This window comes from Mytilus edulis, chromosome 9, assembly GCF_963676685.1.
Source record: "Mytilus edulis chromosome 9, xbMytEdul2.2, whole genome shotgun sequence".
NCBI classification, from domain to species: Eukaryota; Metazoa; Mollusca; class Bivalvia; order Mytilida; family Mytilidae; genus Mytilus; species Mytilus edulis.
In genome coordinates, this window is record NC_092352.1 from 53342630 (window position 1) to 53366509 (window position 23880).

A 23880-nucleotide genomic window follows, 5' to 3' on the forward strand; every position below is an offset into this window, starting at 1 on the left:
AGAACGGCCTAGCATCTCAGTTTTGGATTGATAGACAACACATTTGTTGAAAAATGGCGGGTGCTACCTGTCAAAACGAATACACATCCATTTCATGCTACCTGTGATGAATCTGGTTAAAAGAAAGAGTCTTTAAAAAATTTCCTTGCAGAAAAAGGGAATAGGAGTAATTTAAACTGAATTGAATTGTTGGATTTCCTGAATCATCAACAGGTGAGTGACGCGCTGGCATGTTGAAACTTGAAAATAAACTGACAACGCCGGCTGCTTTATCATAAATAGATAACAAAAGCCATTTTGCAATGCAGGCCAACATTGTATTATGCTATACATAGGTAAGTGGTCCGTTTCAACACTTAAGCCACTGTCTGTTACTTTCCACGGACACTTGTTGACAACTTTTCTGATTTGTCATCAAGTTGGCAAGATTCCAAAATTAAACGAGACCAGCTGATCATCAATTTTGCTTCTTTGTTTGAGATAATTGAAAATTGAATTATAATCTGGCCTGTTGATACATGTATGATTGAATTGACTTTTAATAACATATGCTTTTTGATAAATATTTTAACTTCTTAGTTGAACAGGTATCAACCTTCGACCAGTAGTTGAATAATTATGATGTCTAGGAAAGCTATTTCAAATTTTTGCTTTGACGCCTTCCAGGGATAATTAAAAAATTGAAATTGAAAAATGCCCACAGCGGACAGCATGATTATCTAGACTACAACCTTCATTAGATTTGGAGATATAATACACAATGATGTTCACATAAAACTTCACAATGATGTTCCCATAACACTTCACACACAAGACGAGGGGGGTATTGCAGCTGTTTATTACTTTTTTTGGGTATTTTACTGGGTATCAGGTCCGTTCGCGCCCAATATACTTTCGCACACTACACGTTCGCACCTCGCACGTTCGCACCCAAGGTCCATTCGCACTCTACACGTTCACGCCCAATTTTAATTCAAATTCCAGTTGAATAATTGGAAAATCATGATTGTTGTTTTTAATTGCTTTCGTGTAAATAATACTGAATGTATTTATAGCTTGGTATGAGTAAAAGATTGAAGATTTTAAATGAAAAACACAAAAGATAATTGTTTTTAACAGCTTGATCCCTTTGATCTGAAAGGGGGCGAACATGAGTGGGTGCAAACGTGAATGGGCGCGAACGGACCCGGATTAATTTTACTGCACCTGGGCAGACTTTCTGGAAAACCGCATTGCCGTTAAAAATACAGATGACCCATTTTTCTAATTGAATTTTAAAATCATTTCAGAAAATTTTGCTTAAGTAAGATAATATACATGTAGGCTACATGAAGTGACTAGCAAAAATGACTAGATACCAAATCAAATTTGATGCAATTTTTATATAATAAAGAAGAAATATACATGATCAAAGCCTTGGGTAGGATGATTTCTCAGACTGCATCTTATTCAACATGAAGATACTCCCATTACATTGATTACAACCCATTCGTTTTCCCGTTGTCTACCCAAGTTTTGGGATATTGGAAAAACTATGTAAAACACGTAAAAATAAACATGATGTGTTATTTTAAAAGACATGTATGGTAGAATATAATTACAATATAATACTGAAATTCGGTGGCAGTTAGTCTACTTGTATAAATAAAGTTCTATAATGATATTTGCAAGCCAAATCGATATGAGGGTCTGCTCATTTCAAATCTTAAGTGTAAAAATGGGGAATGTGTCAAAGCGACCACAACCCAACCATAGAGCAGACAACAGCTGAAGGCCACCAAAACAAAAAATCATACAAGACTAAAAGAGGCCAGAGGCTCCTGACTTGGGACAGGCGCAAAATTGCGGCAGGGTTAAACATGTTTTTTGAGTTCTCAACCCTCCCCCTATGCTTCTAGCCAATGTAGATAAAACAAACGCACAATAGACTGCCCTGAACCAAGTGAGTGACTTCATTCTTATAGTTCCTAGGGACAACGAACTTGGCCTTGCTGGAAGTCAAGCATGTGCAAGAAGCAAGTGGTCCCAACTAGTCCCGCCAAGAATAATTACATGGCCGGTCTCAGGAGAAAGAATTACTAAAGTAGAACTATAAGTAATACTACATGTTGCATAAACCAATTTCCGCAAATAATAAGTATAATCAACAAGTAAAGTAAGTGACCACTATTACAAATCAGTCATTTTTTTACGACCGCAAAAATTAAAACATTTTTGATCGAATATTGGTATCACATTGTCAGCATAGTCCAAAGGCAGATGGTTTATGGATAATACTTAAGAATAAGTAAATAGAAATCAATATAATTTTAAAACAATGTTAAAAACCACAAAAGGAAGGTTGGGATTGATTTTTGGGGTCATGGTCCCTAAGGTTTAGGAATTACAGGACCCAAATAAGCATTTTTGTAGTTTCCAGTCAATAACTTGTGTTTAAGTGAATAAATCTCTCTGAAATTATAGTACCACAAGTTCCATACAACAATGGAATGCTTATTTGGGGTTATGCCACAAATCATTTTAGTATAAATTAGGGGCAAAAAAGGGGTTTTCTGGTTAAAGGATATTTTGGACAATTTAAAACCAGTGTAAGGGAGGTAATCCAATTCCATTTAAAGAATACTGTTATATATATGTATGATTACCTCCCTTATACTGCCTAAAAATTATGTATGAAAAATAATGATTGTCTTGAGATGATAAGCTGTAAATTTATTTGTAGAAGTTACTATTAATTAATATTAATTTTACAAGACTGTATGTCATTTTATTTTTTGATATTTTATGACGTTTTTAAATGAGTAGTCATTGTTGCAAACTCCATTACAAATTTGAATTGAGATTATTTTTGGAATAAAGGGAAAGGGGGAGGTAAAAAAAAAATGGGGGGGGGGGGTACAATTTTTCTCATATAAGATTTCAGAAAATAAAAAAAAAATTTCTTCAATTATTTTTTTTTTGAGGGGATTAATATTCATTAGTGTATTGCTCAAAAGCAAAAAAAGTTCATTAGACAACATTTATTCTGTGTCAACTATTTAATCACAATCCAAATTCAGAGAGCTGCATCAAGCTTAATTGAATGTTGTACGTGTCCATACTTGCCCCAACTGTTCTGCGTTCAACCTCTGTGGTCCTATAAAGATACACCCCAAAATATGCCTTTTCTAATTAGGTGCCAACCTTCACCCTAACCTCAGACAGTAGTTTAACATTACTACAAACAAGACACACTATTAATTATCAATTGAAATTGCTTAAGTCGATCAAAAAGACATTTAAACAATAACATGTGAAAAAAAATTAATGTATGTATTAACACAGTAATACATATCCAGGTTGGGGTAGGGTTGAGTGCTCACAAACTTAATTAATACATGTATGTTGAGTCGTTTAATAAAGAAAATATTTGCTTAAAAATACTGTATATCCACATCATTTGAACTCAGGGGCGGATCCGGTCATTTTAAAAGGGGGGTTCCCATCCCAGAGTAAAGGGGGAGTTCCAACTACATTGAATATGCTCCCATTCAAATGCATTGATCGACCAAAAAAAAGGGGAGTTTCAACTTCCAACCCCTGGAACCTCCCCCCCCCCTGATCTGCCAATGGAACTAGGATTGATAGTTGTCTCATTGGCAATAATACCACAACTCCTTAAATTTTAATATTGTAGTTGAATTCAACTTTAGCTTGAAATAATGAATTAAGCCCATTCCCACTCAGCTGATTTAGACAAAATGATATCATGTGTTGTATGATAAATGTGGAGGCTGTTGCAGTATACATTTGTACATGTATACATAATTATATATGTAACTTAAAAATGTTTGGCCTATGGTCACCTATTAAAGACTTCATTTGTTCTAAAAGGTTAAAATCATATTGATATTGGAATAAATATTATATATGTAAATCGAATCAGTTTACAAAAACAGATTAACTTTGTTTTATTTTAAACCTGATAATATGATTAACAAATAATTGTATCAGATTTTCATAACTAAAGATTAATATCTAACCAAGCCTTTTGATATATTATTGGTCTCTAATTTTATAAGAAGCTTTTTTACGTTTATATTAATCATTTTTTGTTTTGGTAATTTTTCTATTGTTGTCAGTTTCAAGGCGTAAATTTCACAGCTGAGTAGCAACAGAGAAAATAGTGGCCCTATATAAAAAAGAAATATGCCTGTTATTTTCAACTTATTAGACCAAGTGCATTGATTTAATCAATTGACAAGTTGTCAACAAATATCAAAATAATAAGGGGAATACCGTAATTTTAATGGACAAAAGATTATACAAATAAAAGAAGATTTTATGATATTGGTGTCAAAAAAGATATTATTTTCATACTAGTTAATGGCACAATATAGTAATGGGAATAGATTTTTTCGGAGCTAAACTTTTTATGATGGATCCAAGATTGTCCGTAGAATTAGTTCTTGCAGAAAAGGTAACATTGTTATTGAATATTTTTAAGAATATTTTCTGAAAATTTGACATTTTAGGTAATATATGTAAATAAATATCGAAGATTGGATGTCAATAAAAATTAGTTTTGTAGCATAAACCTGATAAAAAGAATTAAAGAACTCATTAGCAATCATACCACATCTTCTTTTTTATATTAAGAAGTCTGGAACAGAATATTACATTAAAATTTGACTGTTACTGTGGATTCATTATTATTCGTTGGATACCAATTTTCGTGGATTTTGTGGGTACAGGTGAACCACGAAATTAAATGTTCAAGGAATAACAAAAGGAGTAGGTTCGGTAAGGGTCATATTTAGCCCCAATTATGAAGTTCAGTGCTATAAGATAAAAATATTTTAAGTTGACTTAAAGACATGTAAGAAAGTTTTATAGAACAATTTCTGTCATAGTTTTATTTTAAAGTGTTGAATTTCTCAACGCAGTTTGGTCAAAATAAGGGATTTTGGCGAAATGTGACAAAATCGGCAGGATTTAAGCCATACTTAGGATTCGGAAACAGGGAGGTTAGACGTTGACAACCTAAATATTCAAGTTAGATATGTAAAATATCATTACACACTTGGTTGTCAAAGATCTTTTTTGTCGATGAATGCACTCTATGTTTCCTGTCCAAATATTCAATGGAAATTTACCCATTTTCATTGTTTTTTCGTTGAAAATCAAAATGAGTACTATTTGTGACGTCATGAATAAAACGCAGGAACGTAAATTTGCAACAAGAAGACTTATTACCTATCTAGTCAACGTATTAGCAATTATTCATTGTGATATTGGTCAATAATATTTGAAATTTAGGCTAAAAAAGGGGGGCCATTTTAGGGCTTGATAAAACCTACTCCTTTTCTAACAAAAATAAACATTTTTAAGTTACATATTAAAATATTCACGAATATGTAAGTTTTCCTTAATCCACAAAAATTGGTACCGACGAAAATAAGTGAATCCACAGTACCTCAAATTTCTTTTAAAAAAATGTGTAAATTATATTATGGAAACAATTTCTAAAAGGCTTTGAGAGAGTTTGTCAAATTATTTTTTTATTTAAAGATTATTCTTTGTACAATTTTTACATTTCTAATTTTAAACTATCTAGATTTCCAGATCTAGGACATTGAAGGCCAATTTTGCATAACTTTTAAAGTTACAATTCATTTGTTTGTCCATGTTTTGTTTTGTATACAGGCAAGACATATCTCTGTGTCAACAGTTTATTTAAGACTTTGATGTATTAGCTTTTCAAATCTCTGAATCTGTCACCATTCATATTGTTATCCCCAAAAGTTACTTTAATCTGTATTGAAAGAGCAATTGATAAAAGTTTATATAACTTAATTGTATGTCAACTTTAGGTTTCTATCAGTTCATTATATTTTTGCTATGAGAATGCGGTTAAATGCATGTAGACCAAATAATCTGTCGTCTAAAAGCTTTTTTTTTTGGTTGGTGACAAAAGCACCAACCAAAAAAAAAAGCTTTTAGAGAACAGATTATTAAACACCAACCAAAAAAAAAAAAGCTTTTAAACGACAGATTATTAAACATCAACCAAAAACAAAAAGCTTTTAGACGACAGATTATTCGGTCTAAATTGCATGATGCCCATTTTTGTTTAGATTAATATTTAACAATCTCAATAAAGAAATCATTTATACATGTATGTTCTCATTATTTATACACCCACAAGGGTTGAATGTGGTATAGAAATGTGAATTTTAGGCTTTTGTGTGTGGCAGTGTTGAATGTGGTATAGAAATGTGAATTTTAGGCTTTTGTGTGTGGCAGTGATACCTTTGTTAAAGTGTGGTGTCCCTTTGGCTTTGCAGGATTTTATGGAGTATTACAAATCCCTTTTTTTTTTAAATGTATAAATACATGTAACACCCTCATTTTCCACAGTGGTAGTCAAAATTCCAACGCTTCATCTACTAACATTTTAGAGCCTACGTATACTTTTAACATGTATAATATTGTATTCATAATCGTTCATTAACTTAATTTATTCTTGTCAATGAATATGCATGAAATATTTGCTACTGGACGTTAAGAAACCAATCAACCTCAGTGCTATTATTCTCCAGTCATTTGTATACGACAGCTAAAATAAAAAAAAATTGGTCGTATATTGGTATCACTTCACGTCATTGGCGTCCTTGCCTTCCGAGGACGGATGGTTTCCAGATAAAAACTTTAGTATAAGTAGATCGAAATCAAAATTTTAACACAATGTTTATAACCACAAAAGGAAAGTTGGGATTGATTTTGAGGGTTATGGTCTCAAAGGTTAAGGAATTAGGGGCCCAAAGGGTCCAAAAACAAGCATTTATTTAGTTTCAGGACAATAAGTTGTGTATAAGTATTTCAATTGCTCTGAAATTGTACAACATTGTTTAATACCATTCAGTTTGGGGTTAATTTCCTAGAACATGTAGGGATAAGGGGCCAAAAAAGGGACAAAAAGAAGCATTTTTCTAGTTTTCAGACAATAACTTGTGTTTAAGTGTATGGATCTCTCTGAAATTATGCTACAAGGTTTCTAACTACAAAGAAAAGGCTGGAATTGAGTTTTTGGGGTTTTTATCCCAAGGTGGTTTCAATAAGTTGGGGGCCAAAAAAGGGGCCCAAATAAGCATTTTTGTAGTTTCAAGTCAATAACTTGTGTTTAATTGTATAAATCTCTCTGAAATTAGACCCCAAGTTTCCATATTACATAGGGATGGTTATAGGGGGTTATGACTCAAATCATTTAGCAAATAGGGGCAAAAAAGGGAAAAACAGTTTTTTTTCTGGTTAAAGGCAATTTAGACAATTTAAAAGCAGTGTAAGGGAGGTAATCCCAATTCAATTTAAAGAATTACACTGTTATATATATGTCTGATTACCTCCCTTACACTGCTTGAAAATTATGTATTAAATGATGATTGTCTTGAGATGATTAGCTGTAAAAAAAATTAGAAGTTACTATTAATTGATATTAATTTTAACCATGGCTGTATGTTATTTTATATTTTGATATTTTATGATGTATTGAAATGAGTAGTTATTGTTGCAAACTCCATTAGAAATTTGAATTGAGATTTTTTTTGGAATAAGGGAAAGGGGAGGTGAAAACAAATTGGAAAAGGGGGTGGTGTTGGGTTAAATAAGAATTTGTGTGGGGGGAGGTTACAATTTATCTCATTTCAGTTTTCAGAAATAAAAAAGAAAATTTCTTCAAATATTTTTTTTGGGGGGATTAATATTCAACAGCATAAGTGAATTGCTCAAAGCAAAAAAGAAATTTTAAGTTCATTAGACCATATTCATTCTGTGTCAGAAACATATGCTGTGTCAACTATTTAATTACAATCCAAATTCAGAGCTGTATTCAGCTTGAATGTTGTGTCCATACTTGCCCCAACTGTTCGGGGTTTCGACCTCTGCGATCGTATAAAGCTTCGCCCTGCGGAACATCTGGTTGTTATCTGTTGTTGATAATGGAATCATTTGATAATTTCTTGATGAATAAGCAATGCAGGCATCTGTGAGCCTCTTGTTTGTCTAAGGTTGTTAATTGATCCAAGACAATCAGAAGTTAAGTGTTAAAGGATTGTAAAAAATAAATAAATATTGCAAGGTGTAGTATCTAAATCAATACAAAATCTATTTTTTATGTCATAGTCTATGCTTAACTTCAACACTGATAACTTAATAACAAATAAAAATATCAGCCATTGGCAAAACTCAATTCATTCATATTGTCTGTCTGTATAAGTCTACTAATTAGAGAATTGTGGGGCATGGCTTTGGGATATATAGAAAAATACAACAATAATTATAGATTATCGTTGTCATCTCAACGAGATTGATTTTCTCGCTTGAGCTGGTACAGCGAAAGTGAGAAAAGCAATCGAGTTGAGATGACCAATGATAATCTGTTTATCGCTATTTTACCTATGAGGACGTTGTCAATTTCATGTCAATGTCGTTAGCAACGCCACGTGGACTCCTTAGTTTCTAGCGATAATTTTTCCATCTCAAGTCATGCAAGTGAGAAGCATGATATGAAAATTATCACAAAAAAAAGATCAAAAGAAAAATGCACAAAATAGCGATAAATCAGCATATACTGATACATGTTATACATGCAGATTACACAGTGTTCTCCGCAGAAATTTTAAATAGAACAATGGAAATTAACATAGCACTGACTTTTTTAAAAATATTGCACCATGGCTATAAATTCAATAATAAACATCATCCAAGATAGCACCTGGGTACCATGGTGCTTTAATGCCCTGGGGAGAACACTTTTGCATTACAGTAAAGTAAAATATGTAACACTTGTGTTAGTTTGCTATGCACACTTCCCAAAAAGGCTTTATTTTGTGGGTCAAACTTAGAATTCAATACATCTACTCGTAATAGGCATTCCACTGTAAAAATTACCTCAATTTGATGATTTTAAGCCTCATTTTTAATGTATTTGTAAATTTTTTATTATTTTTTTTATTTATAAGAATCAAAGAATTGAAATTTAGCAAAATATGATGCTGGGGAATGGAAGATAGACATATTAAATAGATTTATTTTTTATGGTTGGTCTGTCAGATTTTTCATCTAATTAGAAAAAATATGTAATGTGGGAAAAGTCAATAATGAAGAGTAAAACATCAGACATTAAAACGGCATAAAGAGAGAGTGAGAAGTAGTGTCGTGTACCACTGAGAATTATCGTTAGAATAGCTCTATAAATGTCAGACGAACTCCTCATCAAAATTTCATATGATCTCCTGTAGAAGGTTAATTAAGTTAATTAAATAACACTGGCCATTCATCATGGGTGAATTGTATGATGATCAATGGTCTAAAGGTTTACACCCTATTTTGCATGATATTCTCTTTTACAATCAAACATGCATATTATATATTATTCTAAACTCGATTATTTCGACACTAACTTGCATTACGTAATTGATTGAAGAATTATTTTGGATATGTTGAAAATTAAAAACCTACTGAAATGGAAATATATCGGAAGTAGCAATTCTAGCCACAACTGACAAGCATGATAACGTAAGAATCTGGTTCAGCAGTTTAATAAGAAGGACAAAGGGGAGTTAATGTCAACAGTCAAACCCTTGTTTTAAAAAAGAAGATGTGGTATGATTGCCAATGAGACAACTATCCACAAAAGACCAAAATAACACAGACATTAACAACTATAGGTCATCGTATGGCCTTCAACAATGAGCAAAGCCAATACCGCATAGTGAGCTATAAAAGGCCCTGATAAGACAATGTAAAACAATTCAAACGAGAAAACTAACGGCCTTATTTATGTAAAAAAATGAACGAAAAACAAATATATAACACATAATCAAACAACAACCACTGAATTACAGGCTCCTGACTTGGGACAGGCACATACATAAATAATGTGGCGGGGTTAAACATGTTAGCGGGATCCTAACGGGATACCTATATGTACCAATAGATATAAGGTCTTTACCAGAAATTTTAACAGTTTTAAAACAAGTCCATTTGAAGTTCACCAAAACCTGATCGTCCAGGGTAATTTCTGTTTCTACTTTCTTTGAAAGATACAATTTGTAGTTCACCAAAACTCAGCCAGAAAATCCATAAAAAGTAATGGTCAAATGTTGACTTTTTCCTAGTTACATATACTGTGGATTCATTTTTTCCTGGGTTTCAATTTTCGTGGATTGCTGTTATCTTGTATTTTCGTGGATATTTGATTTCGTGGTTTCGCCAATCTCTGAATACAAAGCCTATTGAAAATACATTATACGTTAAACATTTGAATTCGTGACTCACCTGTACCCATGAAACCCCAGAAAAATTGGTATCCAACGAATAATAATGAATCCGTGGTACATGATATAGTTTTTATGCAAATAATTGATTGCTAAGGATATACTTAACCAAAAATAAACAATTGATTCAATTAAGCAACTAATACAATTTATTTGTACAAAAAAGATTTGATTAGCCAATTAACCCAGATTTTTAATACATCACTAAAAATAATGAATTTTATTGTCATCTTTGTTATTGTTATTACTACATTACGATAGCAGTTTCACAGACCAGCTGTCACAAATTCAATACAGTTAAACAATAATTCCATTAAAAAAGAAAGAATTCTTATATGTGTTATCAATATTTCATAATCCTGTTATGATCTGAATTAAATATAATTTGGCTACAATCCAGTAGATCCATTGGTTGGTATATGCGTCAGGTATCAACAAATAATATGAGTATGTATATTTATATATCATGTATATTGTGATCTTGTTTTGATGTAGATTAATAAACTGTGACACATTTAAATGGGGTTGGCTTATGTTTTTTTGTGTTGTTAGAGAATCGGAACTCGGATCATGATTACAAATCAGTATTTACGTGTTGAATTGATTCATAGTAATTTGAAAAGTCATCTTCTGATGAAATTCAGTATAATAAATACATAGATAAAAGATGAGAACATGTGTGCCTGACTATATCAAAATTGTTCTGAAATTGATTATCAAGTTAAAGAAATATTGATGACTTATTTATTAGTATGTAAGTAAGTTTATCAAATATTAACATTTTTGACAGCTTATTTCTTTTATTTCAAAGTAAAATAAAGGATGAGGTTATCATAATTTTGTGTTTGGTAAATTTGTTATTATAAATTTTTGATTTACTTATATTTTAGCATTTAAGTTTTTTTTAGTTAATAGTTACAAAATTTACAAAATTGATTTGTTTAAAGCTCAACAGAGAAAAATTGTTGAAATCGACTAACATCCAAATTCATACCTTTTATAACAGACAAAAATGACGTACATGTATTTTCAAAATAAATGTTACCAGTAAACATTAATAAACACAGGATGAGTCTTCTTATATGATTTCTCATAACTGTATATATATTTATATATTTATATTATACAAATGTGACATTCTTAACTTGAATTTAGGAAGAGCCATATATTTTTCACCATGATAAATTTAGAGCCTTTCGACAATGTTGGATATCAGGATCAAAGCAATAGGATCCTGATATTTGAAGGGATTTACTGGGCCCATTGAAAGACTTCTGATTTATCAGATATTCAAAAGAACATTATATTTTATGTATTACTAACAAACTTGAAAGTGCCTGGGTGGTATATTAATATTTTATTAAACAACAAGCTAGGTTAATATACTTCAGTTTTTAAGCTGTTAATCAAACAATGTCAAGATATAGATATACTATTTAAGATAGATCTCAGGTATACAATTTTGACCTATAATCATATGGATGGCTTAGAAGTAATGGTTATTCAATTTGGTCTCAAACAGCCTTTTTTGGAGGGATTTTATTTACAGCTTATAGTTTGGAGTAGATTGTCACAAAACACAGATTCTTGGGACTAAAAATTCAAGTTAATAAACTTAAAACAGCTTTATTCAACTTACCTTATTAGAAAAAATTATCCAAGTTATTCCTGCTTTCAGTCTTTGTAAAAATGTATGTAATGACCTGGAGTTAAAGGCTGACTGGTCGTTGTTGGCTTAATTTCCAGGGGCAAATATTTCATGCAAGATATCTTGAAGACACAAATGATATCTTTTTCAGAATTTTAGTTGACACAGGAATGATTTATGTTGTTAAAACATGTACATGAATTGTATTATTTTTTTCTTCAGAATCCCTCGCATCACATCATGGGAGATTTATTAGAATATTTTGAGGCACAGAGTCGGAATCTGGATGAGATGTCAGCATCATGGTCCAGCCCAATACCAACAAATTTTACATCTGTCATCAAATTCAATGGAGTACCCATATTGCCTCCTGTGGTAATCATTATAGAATTATTTACACCAATGAAAAGAAATCCTTCATACAGTACTCCAAGATTTTCTAATCTTCATCTCAAAGCTACTAATATTTAAGAGCCTTCAGCTGGAAACAAAAGCTCTCACGTCACTGCTAATTCAAGACAACCTATTTCAAATTTTGAAGCCAAATTATTTGCTAGATGTAGCACAGTTGAAGGACACAAAGGGTTTTACCAAAATATTAAAGAATAAAAAAAAAACTAAAATATACTTCAATTATTGTCTGAAAATCTGGTTAAAAAAATAAACATTTTTTTTTACACATACTCAAAAAGGTGATGGGTAAACTCAATAGATTTTTCAATAGTTAGTATTTATTTGTTATGAGAAATACGCATCTAAAAAGTTTAAGAAAAAGTTTTAAATTTAACCTTTTGTAGATGACTGCCAAAAGGAGAGAAGAAATGCTAACATACAGAAGACAAGCCATGAGACTAGAAAACAGAAGAAAATCAAAGCAACGAGAAAAACTAGTGGCTAGAGTACAGTCTATAGTAGCTGAAGTTGAGGTAACTTACAATTGATGGTTTTTTTTTAGATGCTAGTAACATAATAACTACAAACAAAACACATATTTAATATTGAATAATGCTTACATACGTTTTTGGATATTTTTTTACAAAGATAAGTTTCTTCATTTGTATAAGAATTTACTTAATAATTTTTGGGTCTCTTGAAGTTTCTGTTTGAAGTTTTGAAAGTCAGATTTATTGAAAAAAATGGCACATACCACTGGAAAACTAGAGAAAGATAAGCTGAGGTCATCTTAAAGACACTCATTGCATTATCTTAATGGTGTTCATTTTTATTTTGAAAGCTAAATATGGATCAATATTAACATTAATGATGCATGAAAAAAAGGAAAATTACTTATGTATTTACCTTGCATGAAAGATTTTTAGACATAATAAGATAGAACAATTACGAGTACATCAAATAAGAATAGATTAAGTGTTGAAATGTATTTTGTAATGCTAATAATATTTTTTTTTATCTTATTAATTATCTGCAGTTGTTTTATTTAAAGCTCAATTAAACTGTTATTGCGAACCCTATGATAGTTTTCCATAGATTCACCTGCAAGTTACCTGTCCATTTAAACTTTTGTAAGTTCTATTGTCCCATCTAACAAATACAACAGGTATTGTTCTCTGTATAGTTCATTCACCAGGACCTTTAAATTTCTTCTAGGAGAAATATATCACTCATTGATTAATTTACCTGACCAAAAAATTATCTGTTTTTTTATTGAAATACTTCTATAAACTCACATAAACTGTATGCAATATTGTATTTATTCAATATATCATTAATATATTTTCAATCTGTTCAATATAAAATCTGATTTAATAATAAAAAGTTTATTTTAGACACATTTTTTTAGTATTTTCCAATGAACTTGCATGTTTTTTTTGTTGTTAATTTATAGACTATGTTTATGAAGACCTTAATTTAAAAATAATAATATTCAAATTTTTATTTATCAAACACACAAAAATATTTATTGAATATTTGATCAGAAATCAACTTTTAATTTTTAAATCATTATTAATATTGAACACATTAAAAACAAGTTTTTGGTATTGAATAAATACAACACCACATGCAGTTTTGTGAGTCCTTTCTTAGTATTGGTATAAGTATTTTTTCATCATTGACAGTTCAATTTTTTGTTCAGGTATATTAATCAATGAGTGATAGATTTCTCCTAGAAGAAATTTAAAGGTCCTGGTGAATGAACTATACAGAGAACAATACCTGTTGTATTTGTTAGATGGGACAATAGAACTGCCAAAAGTTTAAATCGACAGGTAACTTGCAGGTGAATCTATGGAAAACTATCATAGGGTCTGTTATAAATGAAGCTACCTGTCTGCACTCAAATTTGAAATATTCCGTGGTTTTAAAAATTGTGTGTCTGTTATTAGTTAAAGCTTGTAACTTTAGCATACCATGCAGCCCACATATATGCAACTGGATTAAGCATGTGATAGACATTGTCAAATTTTAATGAACAAACTACTGAGTGCAGTAAGATCTAGCTATCAATACCCAGCCATATAAAACCAGAGACTTTAGAATTGTAACTTGCAGCTTCTCTGCAAAACACAAAGCTTATAGGAGTAAAGGTAAATTCTGAGATGGCTATTTTATAAGTAAATATTTAAAAACTAAACCATGTTTACCCTTTTGAAAACTTCTTTTGTGAATTAATGTTCCTCATTTTATATAATCTGCTGGGTTTTTTTTCTCCTATAATTTGAGTGATTGTACCAAGCCTTTAGTAAGAATGTAAATTTTTTGTTGATTATTTTTTAGGCATAATGTTTTTACAACACTTATGTTTGTTGTTACATATAGTAAATAATATAGAATAAAACACAATGATGCATGTTGTTTGCAGAAAGAGTTTGCTTTAAAGCGCCGTTCACGGCTTCCTCGAACAGCCAGGATCTCTCAGCTTATAGTACGTGACAAAAAGCTACACTCTGCTTTTTCTCTTTGCTTTAATAGGAAATCATGCGTGACATATAATCAGATATTGCAAGGATGCCAGTCTACAAATTCTGAAAAATTTAAATAAATTAAATTTTTGGTTTGGGTCTCTCTCTCAATAAACTAGAAGAAAGTGTGATCCTAGGAATGTTTTTTTTTTTGGAAGGAATATCAACTTGTGACTTAAGGGGGGAACCCTAATGGAGCCCAAGAAATTATTTAGTTCGTTGAAAGCTCATCAGTATGGACTTGTACATTTTGTAAATTCAAAACCTATGTTGTCAGACATTTTTTCATTCAAGGGAAATAACTCCAAGCGAAATAACTCCAAGGGAAATAACTCCATCTAAGTGACATAAATGTTTTCCAAGTTTTTATACATATTAAAATAAATCTTGCTGGGTCAGTAAGATTATGTATAGTTCAATAAACATGACTTGTGCAGACTTTATTAATAAGCATTGGAGGGAAAAGCTACCATGAACATGTGGTTTTACTGGACCTATAAGTTATTATTTTTATCGACGTCCTACATTAAAAACTTTGAGAGTTTAATAATTTATTTCTTTTGATAAAGCCATAAGATTTCAAGTAAAGAAAAATTAATAAAAAACAGAATGATACTTGTCCCTTAGAATATTGGCATCCTTGACCTTGAATGTTAGAGTTTGACCTTCACTGCTGTCTGGAAGTAGGACACCATGTATACCACACATTATTCACACATCAAACATAATCATACACTAGATTTGTTATTTTTGGGCAATAAAATCATCATTCCTACAATGTTTAGTTCCGAAAAGAAACAAACTAAACATGAGCGAGTAAAGAAATTAGAAGATCATTAGAAAAGATGCTATTTTTTTCAGCACACGGGGAAAGTAATTAATCATTGTAATTTTTTAAAAACTTTGATTAGATATTTTAACATATTTAAAGATAGTAACTGCACATTTAAAGAGTTAAAGAGCCTCTCATTTCATCTTCATTTTCGATACACTGATGTCTTTGTGTTTATATGTGTTTATCTGTACTTTATTATTATTTTTTTTATATTTTCTTATTCGTTATGATATTTTTCATGCATATATTTTGTCACCTGTTTTTATTCCTATTATTATTTGCCTACCTAGAGAACAACTTTCAATACCTATCCCAACTTTTAAGATGTAGTTTAAAGATCTTATGCATGCATTTATGAAAAAGTCAAGATTTCCTATATATATATTAATTTCATGTAAATTTTGCATATATAGAAGAAGTGTGTCATGTTAGCTATGTTGTTTCTAGTGTAAAGAAAAATTGCAGTTTAGAAATATTTCACTGCTTTTATTCTTTAAGTTTAATATATTTAAAAAAAAAAATGACATATTTTTCTGTTAGAGCTCTACATGTCAATGTGTATTTGTATGTAGCGTGCTGCGTCCTGTTAAGCATTGTGGGTAAAATCACTCTTGCTGATCACTTCCCTTAGTCAGACATCACAACTCTCACATAACTATAACTTGGGTTTGCATGTTTTAGTTTCTCAGGTAGCAACTACACTTTTGCTTTTTGTTAATAAGTTTGCTTTTTTTGACACATTTGTTCGAAAACCTATATATCTTTTTATGGTTTGCCTTGATTTATTTAATAATAATATACATCCAATAACAATAACTTAAATCATTTTTGTCGTTATGTTTTACCCCAGTGTTTTTGTTTCATCGGATCAAATTCTTCAGCAATCTGTTCTGAACTTTTCTTGTTCAGAAACACACTAAAAATAAGATAATTTTACTACAGCTTATTTTTCAATTTTGATAATTAATTCCATAACTAATTTGAAATATTGACTATGTATTTTAATTGCAGGAAAAGCAAAATAGCAGACTTTCTGATTCAGTGGATTCGTCTCCTGTCTCAAGCGGAACTGACGTTTCTTCAAAATGGTCACCTGAAAGTGTAAATTCATCAAGATCCCCAGCTGGGATCTCTAAAACAAATAGTCTTTCTTCAAATAATAGAAGCAAAAGTATGACAAATATTAACAATGAAAAAACAGTGAAGGTTGAAAAATCGAAACCGTCTAATACAAAAAAGATAGATCAAAGCCAAGAAGAAAAATCTGTGAACAAATCTGACAAATTTGTCAGGGAACAACGAACAAAAATTCCGGCTCCTGTTCATACTACTAAGAGCACACCTCAGAAAGCAAAACCAAAAGCCTCGTCTAAGTCTCAGGCAAAAGCTTTATCTAATTTGAAAAAGTCAAGTTCAATGTCGTCACTGCCAAATCCTGCAAAAATCCCAGGCACCCCATCATATCCTGTTCCAAAACCACCTTCTACAAAAATGACAGAATTGCAAGCTAGGCGATCAAATTTGCTAATAACAGGTAGAATTTCATTTTCTAATCCTGATTTACGAGACTTTGACGATGACAATTCTTTATCATGTAAATCTGAAAGTGGAATGTCTCGGAACACTCGCAGACTGAAAAAGTCTGCTTGGCAACAGGCCAATCAACATAGTGCTTCAGACCCAGATATAAGTCGTAATGAAATAGGGGAGAGCCAGGGCTTTGTTTTATCACCGGAAGAACCAATTTTACAATCGCCTAAAATTCATAGACTCAAAAAGCAGCATAAAACAGCCGGAAGTAATCCAGAATTATCGTCAACACAATACTCGCCAGAAGTTGACCCAGAAAAATTTAGGCAGGAATTCCTCGCTTCAAAAAAGAAGAAGCAGCAGAAATCAACAGCTGCAAATACTGAAAGGAAACCTTCACCTTCTGAAAACAAATCTCAGACGAAAGAAACATCAAAAAGGAGGCAGTTGCCAGTGGAACCAAAAGTTGAAGAACCTCAGTCACTAAATGACTATCCATCTTTGGATGATTGTAATTCTTTACCTCAAGAATTTAGTGGTTTGCCTTTGACCTCTGTTAAACAGCAGCAGATAGGTCAAGTTCTTGCCAAACTTTCCAAACATCTCAATTTACAGGACACCGGTGAAGCTCTGAATTCCACATCAAGTAGTTCATCTACAGAAAATAATATGAAACAGTCTGTCTATTCTAAAAGTCCTTCTAAAAATAAAGAGGAGGAAAAGAAACAAAAGTATTTTCATTCACCTACATTGTCAGATAATTCAGGGAATTCTGGGAAAGATGTAGTAGAGGCTAGTGTTTCTAGTTTCAACCAGTCTGGTGTGAATTCTTCAGTGATGAGCTCTGTTGGTTCAGTAGGTACAAATCAAAGCAGACGCATGAGTCCAAAAGGACTTAAAAATACTGTTCATTTTTCTTCATTTGTTACAGAAATAAGTACTAGTGCTAGTCAATCTGTAGAGGACAAAATTTCTGTGAGGAAAATGGATATAACTCCGTCAAATAGTGTTGATTTGACAGGACGTACAGGGTCAGCAAATTCATCAGATTTATCAAATCAAGGTCAAAATGGAAAACCGATGCCAAAAAACGTAAACGACCTGGGGTCGTCATCAGTACCTCAGGTCAGTACATCAACAACACAGCCATATAGAAATAATTTATTTCCTGGACAGCCAGGATCAATGTTAAGCAAAGTTGCATTGAGTCCAGAAGAGTCACCAGGTGGCATTCCGAAAAGTTTTTTCAAAGACCAGGACGTGCCATTTCATGTTTATACCGCTGAGATTGAGCATAACACTTCGGACAAGGAAAATGAAAACGTGTATCAAAAACAAATTCCGGCTGACATGGACGATAAACTAAACTTACTAGAAAGAGAACTGAATAAAAGTTGTGATCAGACTTATGGGAATATATTTATGCTAACAGGAAAACGTTCCAATGACTCAGATGATAGATCACAAGGAAGTACTTTGAAAGAAAGTCAGGAAAATGTGATATCAGGAATTCAGAGGAATTATTTCAAAAATGATATTTATTCTGACGCCAATAGAACGGATTTTGAAAAAGTTATGAAAGTTTCATCATCTGTTACAGGAAGCTCTGGTCATGTGATGGGTGATGTTAGCCAATCAAAACATTTGACTCATGGAACTTCTTCTGTCAATAATATTATTCCTCCGACAGGAAGTCAAATCTCTCCGAATATTGTTCCAAAAAGTTTAGACCGACACGTAAGACATGGATCATATACTTTAGAGCATCCCTCAGATGCTTTGTTAAAAGCTAAATTAAATCAACAAAGTCCTCAATATTCTAGCACCAATGGAAATATTACTAAAATGAATATTGGGCCAGAAAGTATCGAACCTGTATCAATTTCTCAAAATGATATGAGTGTTCCAACATCAGAATCATCTGAACAAAATGCTAAAGCTGAACATATTCAGAGATATTTGTCTCAGGTGCAGCCGCACCCAGTTGAAGATGTACTAGAAAATAATCAACAACCCATTCAGAGCAGCAATACAAGCAGACGACCTTATGACATTGGGGAAGCTGTACAATCGTTTACAGAAACTCTTCAATCATTTGAAACCTTAACAGAGGATGAAATGTTGAAAATTCAAGCAGATCATTTTAATAAAATTCGTCAACATCTTATAGAGCAACAAAAACAACAACTGGAAGAACTTTTTGTATCTCAAAGACGTGAACAAATGAATCTTCAGGAAGAAATTGAAATGCATCATGATCATTTACGTGAACAACAAGAATTATTCACATCATTTTCTGAACAAAACAACCTCAGTCAATTTTCTGCTAACAATCTTCAAAATACCTCTGTGAATAGCTACAATGATTCTGCTCAAAACTTTATGAACCCTCCACATTCTAATCCTTCGAACCCCAATATTTCAGTGAACAATCAATTTCAAATGATCGCTGGTAACAGCTTCGCGTCTGCTGGCTCACAACAGCCAAATGTTAAAGGAAGCAATGTCAACAAGTATGTTCCTAATAGTTATGGTCCTACAAATACTACAAACAATTACATTCCGCAAAGTTCAGCCAATGGCTATGTTCCTACAACTTCTGGAAACAGATACCTTCCAAATGAGTCTGTGTTGTCAGAAATTCCAGGGAATGTTAGTCAACCTGTTTATTCTCAGGTAAGTTTATATACCAGCAAACAGGTTACGACAATGTATGATTAAAATGGCTTTCAAAGATGTAAGTTAAATGAATAAGGGAGAAAATCTTCATTGGTGTTTAAATAGATATAGGAAGATGTGGTGTGAGTGCCAATGAGACAACTCTCCAATAAAATAATAAATTTATAAAAGTAAACTATTATAGGTCAATGTATGGACTTCAACACAGAGCCTTGGCTCACACCGAACAAAATGCTATAAAGGGCCCCAAAATTACTAGTGTAAAACCATTCAAACGGGAAAACCAATGGTCTAATCTATATAAAAAAAGAGAAACGAGAAACATGTATAAATTACATAAACAAACGACAACTACTGACTACTGTACATCAGATTCCTGACTTAGGACAGGTGCAAACATTTAGAATGAAACCTATTCTTGAATTTTGAAACTTGATTTGATCGAAATATTTTTTATAACACATCATAATGGTTCTACTTTCTGTTCTAATTTAATTTTTAGGTAATGCATTACATATACTAAATGCTGTCCTTGTTTAGTGTACTTGTCAACTATTAATTTTGGTATAAACCCACAAAAGTGACCATTATCAAGATTTTGTATACACTACTTCATGTCATGTATACACTGAATTCATTATTTTGTAGTATATATTGTTTCAGTCTTGAATTTGATTATACACAGCATGCACATACAATTGTAAGAGAAAAGGAAGAGTTTATGTTTAAAACTCACATGAAAAAATACATATATTGGCTGTATAAATAGAATGAAAGTTTTAAAATATTTACTAAATAGAATGAAAGTTTTAAAAATTTACAAAAGATAATAGTCCAGATCAGAACAATTTGTTTGAGACCGCAATTGTCGTCCCTTGATTTTCGTTGTCCACAAATATAGTCCCTAGTGTTGACAGTGGGTTACTTGCCAATATTTTTTATACCCCTTCCAAATTTATTTCTCCATGTTTTATGCCTCAAATTGTAAGTAGGGGGTGAAATTACACTGTTAAAAAAGTTGGGTTCAGAATTTTAAAGGAAAGTAGTGATTTGGTCCAGCTGAAAAAGGTTAAAAATTAGCACTTCGGAAGCTGTCAAAAGATTTCAAGACGCCCTAAACATAAAATTGTCCATATTTTGAGTTAGAGCTGATGACGTTTTCTATAATTTTGATATAATTTGTCCCAAAAGTAGTACAACACACTGTAAAAATTTCATTGAGAAAGCACAGGTGGGATTCTTTTAATTTTCATTTATGTTCTAAAAGAAATGCATTACAAATTAATTGTGGTCTCGGACCAATTATAACAGAATTAAAAGCGGTTTTCACAGTCATCATGTTGAATTACAAAGTTACATAAGTTTTTAACACAACTCAAAAATAGAAACTAATAAATAGATGTATAGAGTCACATGGTTTTGGCATTAAACAATGTGTATTTGATATAGTGGTGTGTGATGATGTCGTGTATATTATTCATCTTATTGTTCAAATGATAAACAATAAATTCTTTTTCAGCAAATGCCTGCCAACTACCCTACACAACAGAAACCATTCTCTTATATATCTAGTCCAAGTTTGTATTTCAATCCAAGGGATCGAGATAATGAATCAGATATAAGCACCTTCAGCAGAGGGACGCCTAAACAGTCTTTAAAGTTTAACCATTCTACACCATCACCTAAAGCCTATAAACCAGTATTGCACTCTCCTGTGAAGGAGGTTCAGAATGCCTGGACAAGTTCTACAATGGTATACCCAGAGTCTGTAAGTTCTTGGTATTTTGCTGTAGTCCACATAATTTTGATATAGTTATTTAAAAGAAGAAAAGGATACATGCATGAAGTTGCAATTGGATATTCAAAATAAATATTTTCTCGTTTTTAAATGTGAAATTGAACTAATAATATTTTGTTACTACTTACTATTTTACTGTAAGCAGTATGTTTAAATGAAAAATGAGCTTTCTTAAGATAATTTAGTGTTTAGTAAAACTGCAATATAGAAGATTATATTGTACTTATAGATGATATTGAAAAGAATCTTGAAATACAAAAAGATGATGTGGTATGATTGCCAATGAGACTTCTGCATGTAAATCTAATAATTCATTTCATAAAATCTAAGTTCGTTGCAAGTCAGCTCCTTGCTTAAATGTTCGTCACTTCATTCTGGTGATTAATTTTTCAGGCATTTGATCCTAGATTACAGCACTGTTTTGACAGAGTGTCAGCTTGTGTCAAAGGATACTTAACACGTCGTCTGCTAGTCACAGAGAAAGTGCAGGAAGTTGTCAAGACCATTAGTGTAAGTGGAACATATAAAGCATACCACATGGCACAAACTTTTAAAAGTGTAGTTTGTCATTTTATTGTTGTTATTAAATATGAATATTATGCTATATTTCAGAAATATAAAAATTTATTTGTAAAACCTTTAGAAAGAAAGAGGAAGAAAACTTTTCTCATGTTTTGCAGCAAGTACAAATATATTTGATGTTTTCTGACATAATTCTGTCCTGAAAGCGCTCTAAAGAAGGTCAAATTTTTGAATAATGACAAACATTTGGATCGAATTGGTTCCCAAAAAATGTGAATTTCTTTTTAATTTTAAACAGTTTTTTTGGTTCCGGGACATTTCTTTAAATCACAATAATTAAATTCACATTTTGTCCATTACTTAACAATTAAAATAATAAATGCATGCAAAAAGTCTGAATTTCCAGTATTTTTGTTTCTACTGTAGGATACCAAATGTTTTGCAAGAAGCTTCCAAGCTGAAACTCCCATTAAGAAAGGTCAAGTCAACAATCAAGATAGAGATCTACTGGACAGAATTATTGCACAGGTAAAGATATATCCCTTGTCAGGGGTCGAATTAAAGCTTTTTTTGTGTTTAAGCCAGCCGGACCAACGGACTGAAAAATCTACTGGTCCAGCTCTTAATCTACTGGTCCTGCAAAAATTACATTCACTTGACCAACACTTATATAAATGATAATGTTTACTTCTATTTTCATGCTTTCTTTTATTCCCGTAGATTTTGTTAGCTATGCTGATTGTTCATGAGTAAATACAGAATCTAACTTAAAAGTTGAAGATCCTGTTACAAAAATACATTTCTTATTTAGGTCTGTCACTACAAATTGTTCATCAATCTCGATTTTTTACCCAGAATTGTTAATATTTACGTTTCATTTTGCCAATTTCATACATTTAATTATTCCGTTCATCCCATGTTGCTAATTTTATTTTTTTTTTGTTCGGCGGTTTAACTCCTTCCAAAAAATCCTACATTTTGTGTTGTTCGTTATAAAGGAATCACAAGAACTTTAACCCGAGATATTAATTAACTTGATCAATTGTAATACTTAGTACCCCTCAGTACCGTGTATTTGCTTTCGCAGGTAATTTCTTCTTTGTTTTCAAAATTCCAAAATTTTTAAACAAAACCAGATTGCATTGCAATCAGAGATTTTTATCGTCAAATTTCTACTGGGCCGATGCAAAATCTGCTGGTCTCAGACCACCAGACCAGCGCTAATTTCGATCCCTGTCCCTTGTAAAAATTAATAGTTTCACAAATAAAGAAAGTCAGCCTTATACTTAGCTGACGCATACACTATTTTTTATGCCACATTTATGGGCATTATGTTTTTTGGTCTGTGTGTCCGTTCGTTCGTTCGTTCGTTTGTTCATTCGTCTATCCGTTCTTCAGTCTGTCCTGCTTCAGGTTAAAGTTTTTGATTGAGGTAGTTTTTGATGAAGTTGAAGTTCAATCAACTTGAAACTTAGTACACATGTTCCCTATGATATGATCTTTCTAAATGCCAAATTTTTACCTTATTTTCACGGTCTACTGAACATAGAAAATGATAGTGCGGATGGGGCATCCATGTACTTGTACATGACACATTCTTGTTTTCACATCTGTTTAAATATGTTGAAAAA

At 31.8% G+C, this 23880-nt stretch overlaps 1 protein-coding gene across 18 annotated transcripts in view; it reads left to right on the plus strand.

Annotated features, from left to right (window-relative positions):
- The first annotated feature begins 13 nt into the window (after nucleotides 1-13).
- The window catches only part of LOC139489762 (serine-rich adhesin for platelets-like), a 31435-nt gene continuing 7568 nt past the window's right edge, over nucleotides 14-23880 (plus strand). For 3 of the 18 annotated variants that reach the window (XM_071276560.1, XM_071276556.1, XM_071276563.1), the window contains exons 1-8: nucleotides 4334-4459; nucleotides 12187-12339; nucleotides 12762-12890; nucleotides 14786-14848; nucleotides 16732-19926; nucleotides 21449-21697; nucleotides 22121-22237; nucleotides 22676-22777. In XM_071276560.1, the coding sequence (XP_071132661.1) occupies nucleotides 4382-4459; nucleotides 12187-12339; nucleotides 12762-12890; nucleotides 14786-14848; nucleotides 16732-19926; nucleotides 21449-21697; nucleotides 22121-22237; nucleotides 22676-22777 (4086 nt within the window). In that variant the 5' untranslated portion in view covers nucleotides 4334-4381. Of the gene's footprint in view, nucleotides 214-4249; nucleotides 4460-10799; nucleotides 11071-12186; nucleotides 12340-12761; nucleotides 12891-14785; nucleotides 14849-16731; nucleotides 19927-21448; nucleotides 21698-22120; nucleotides 22238-22675; nucleotides 22778-23880 lie in introns of those variants that run through there. The other 15 variants (XM_071276561.1, XM_071276570.1, XM_071276565.1 and 12 more) reach the window with 9 other exon arrangements.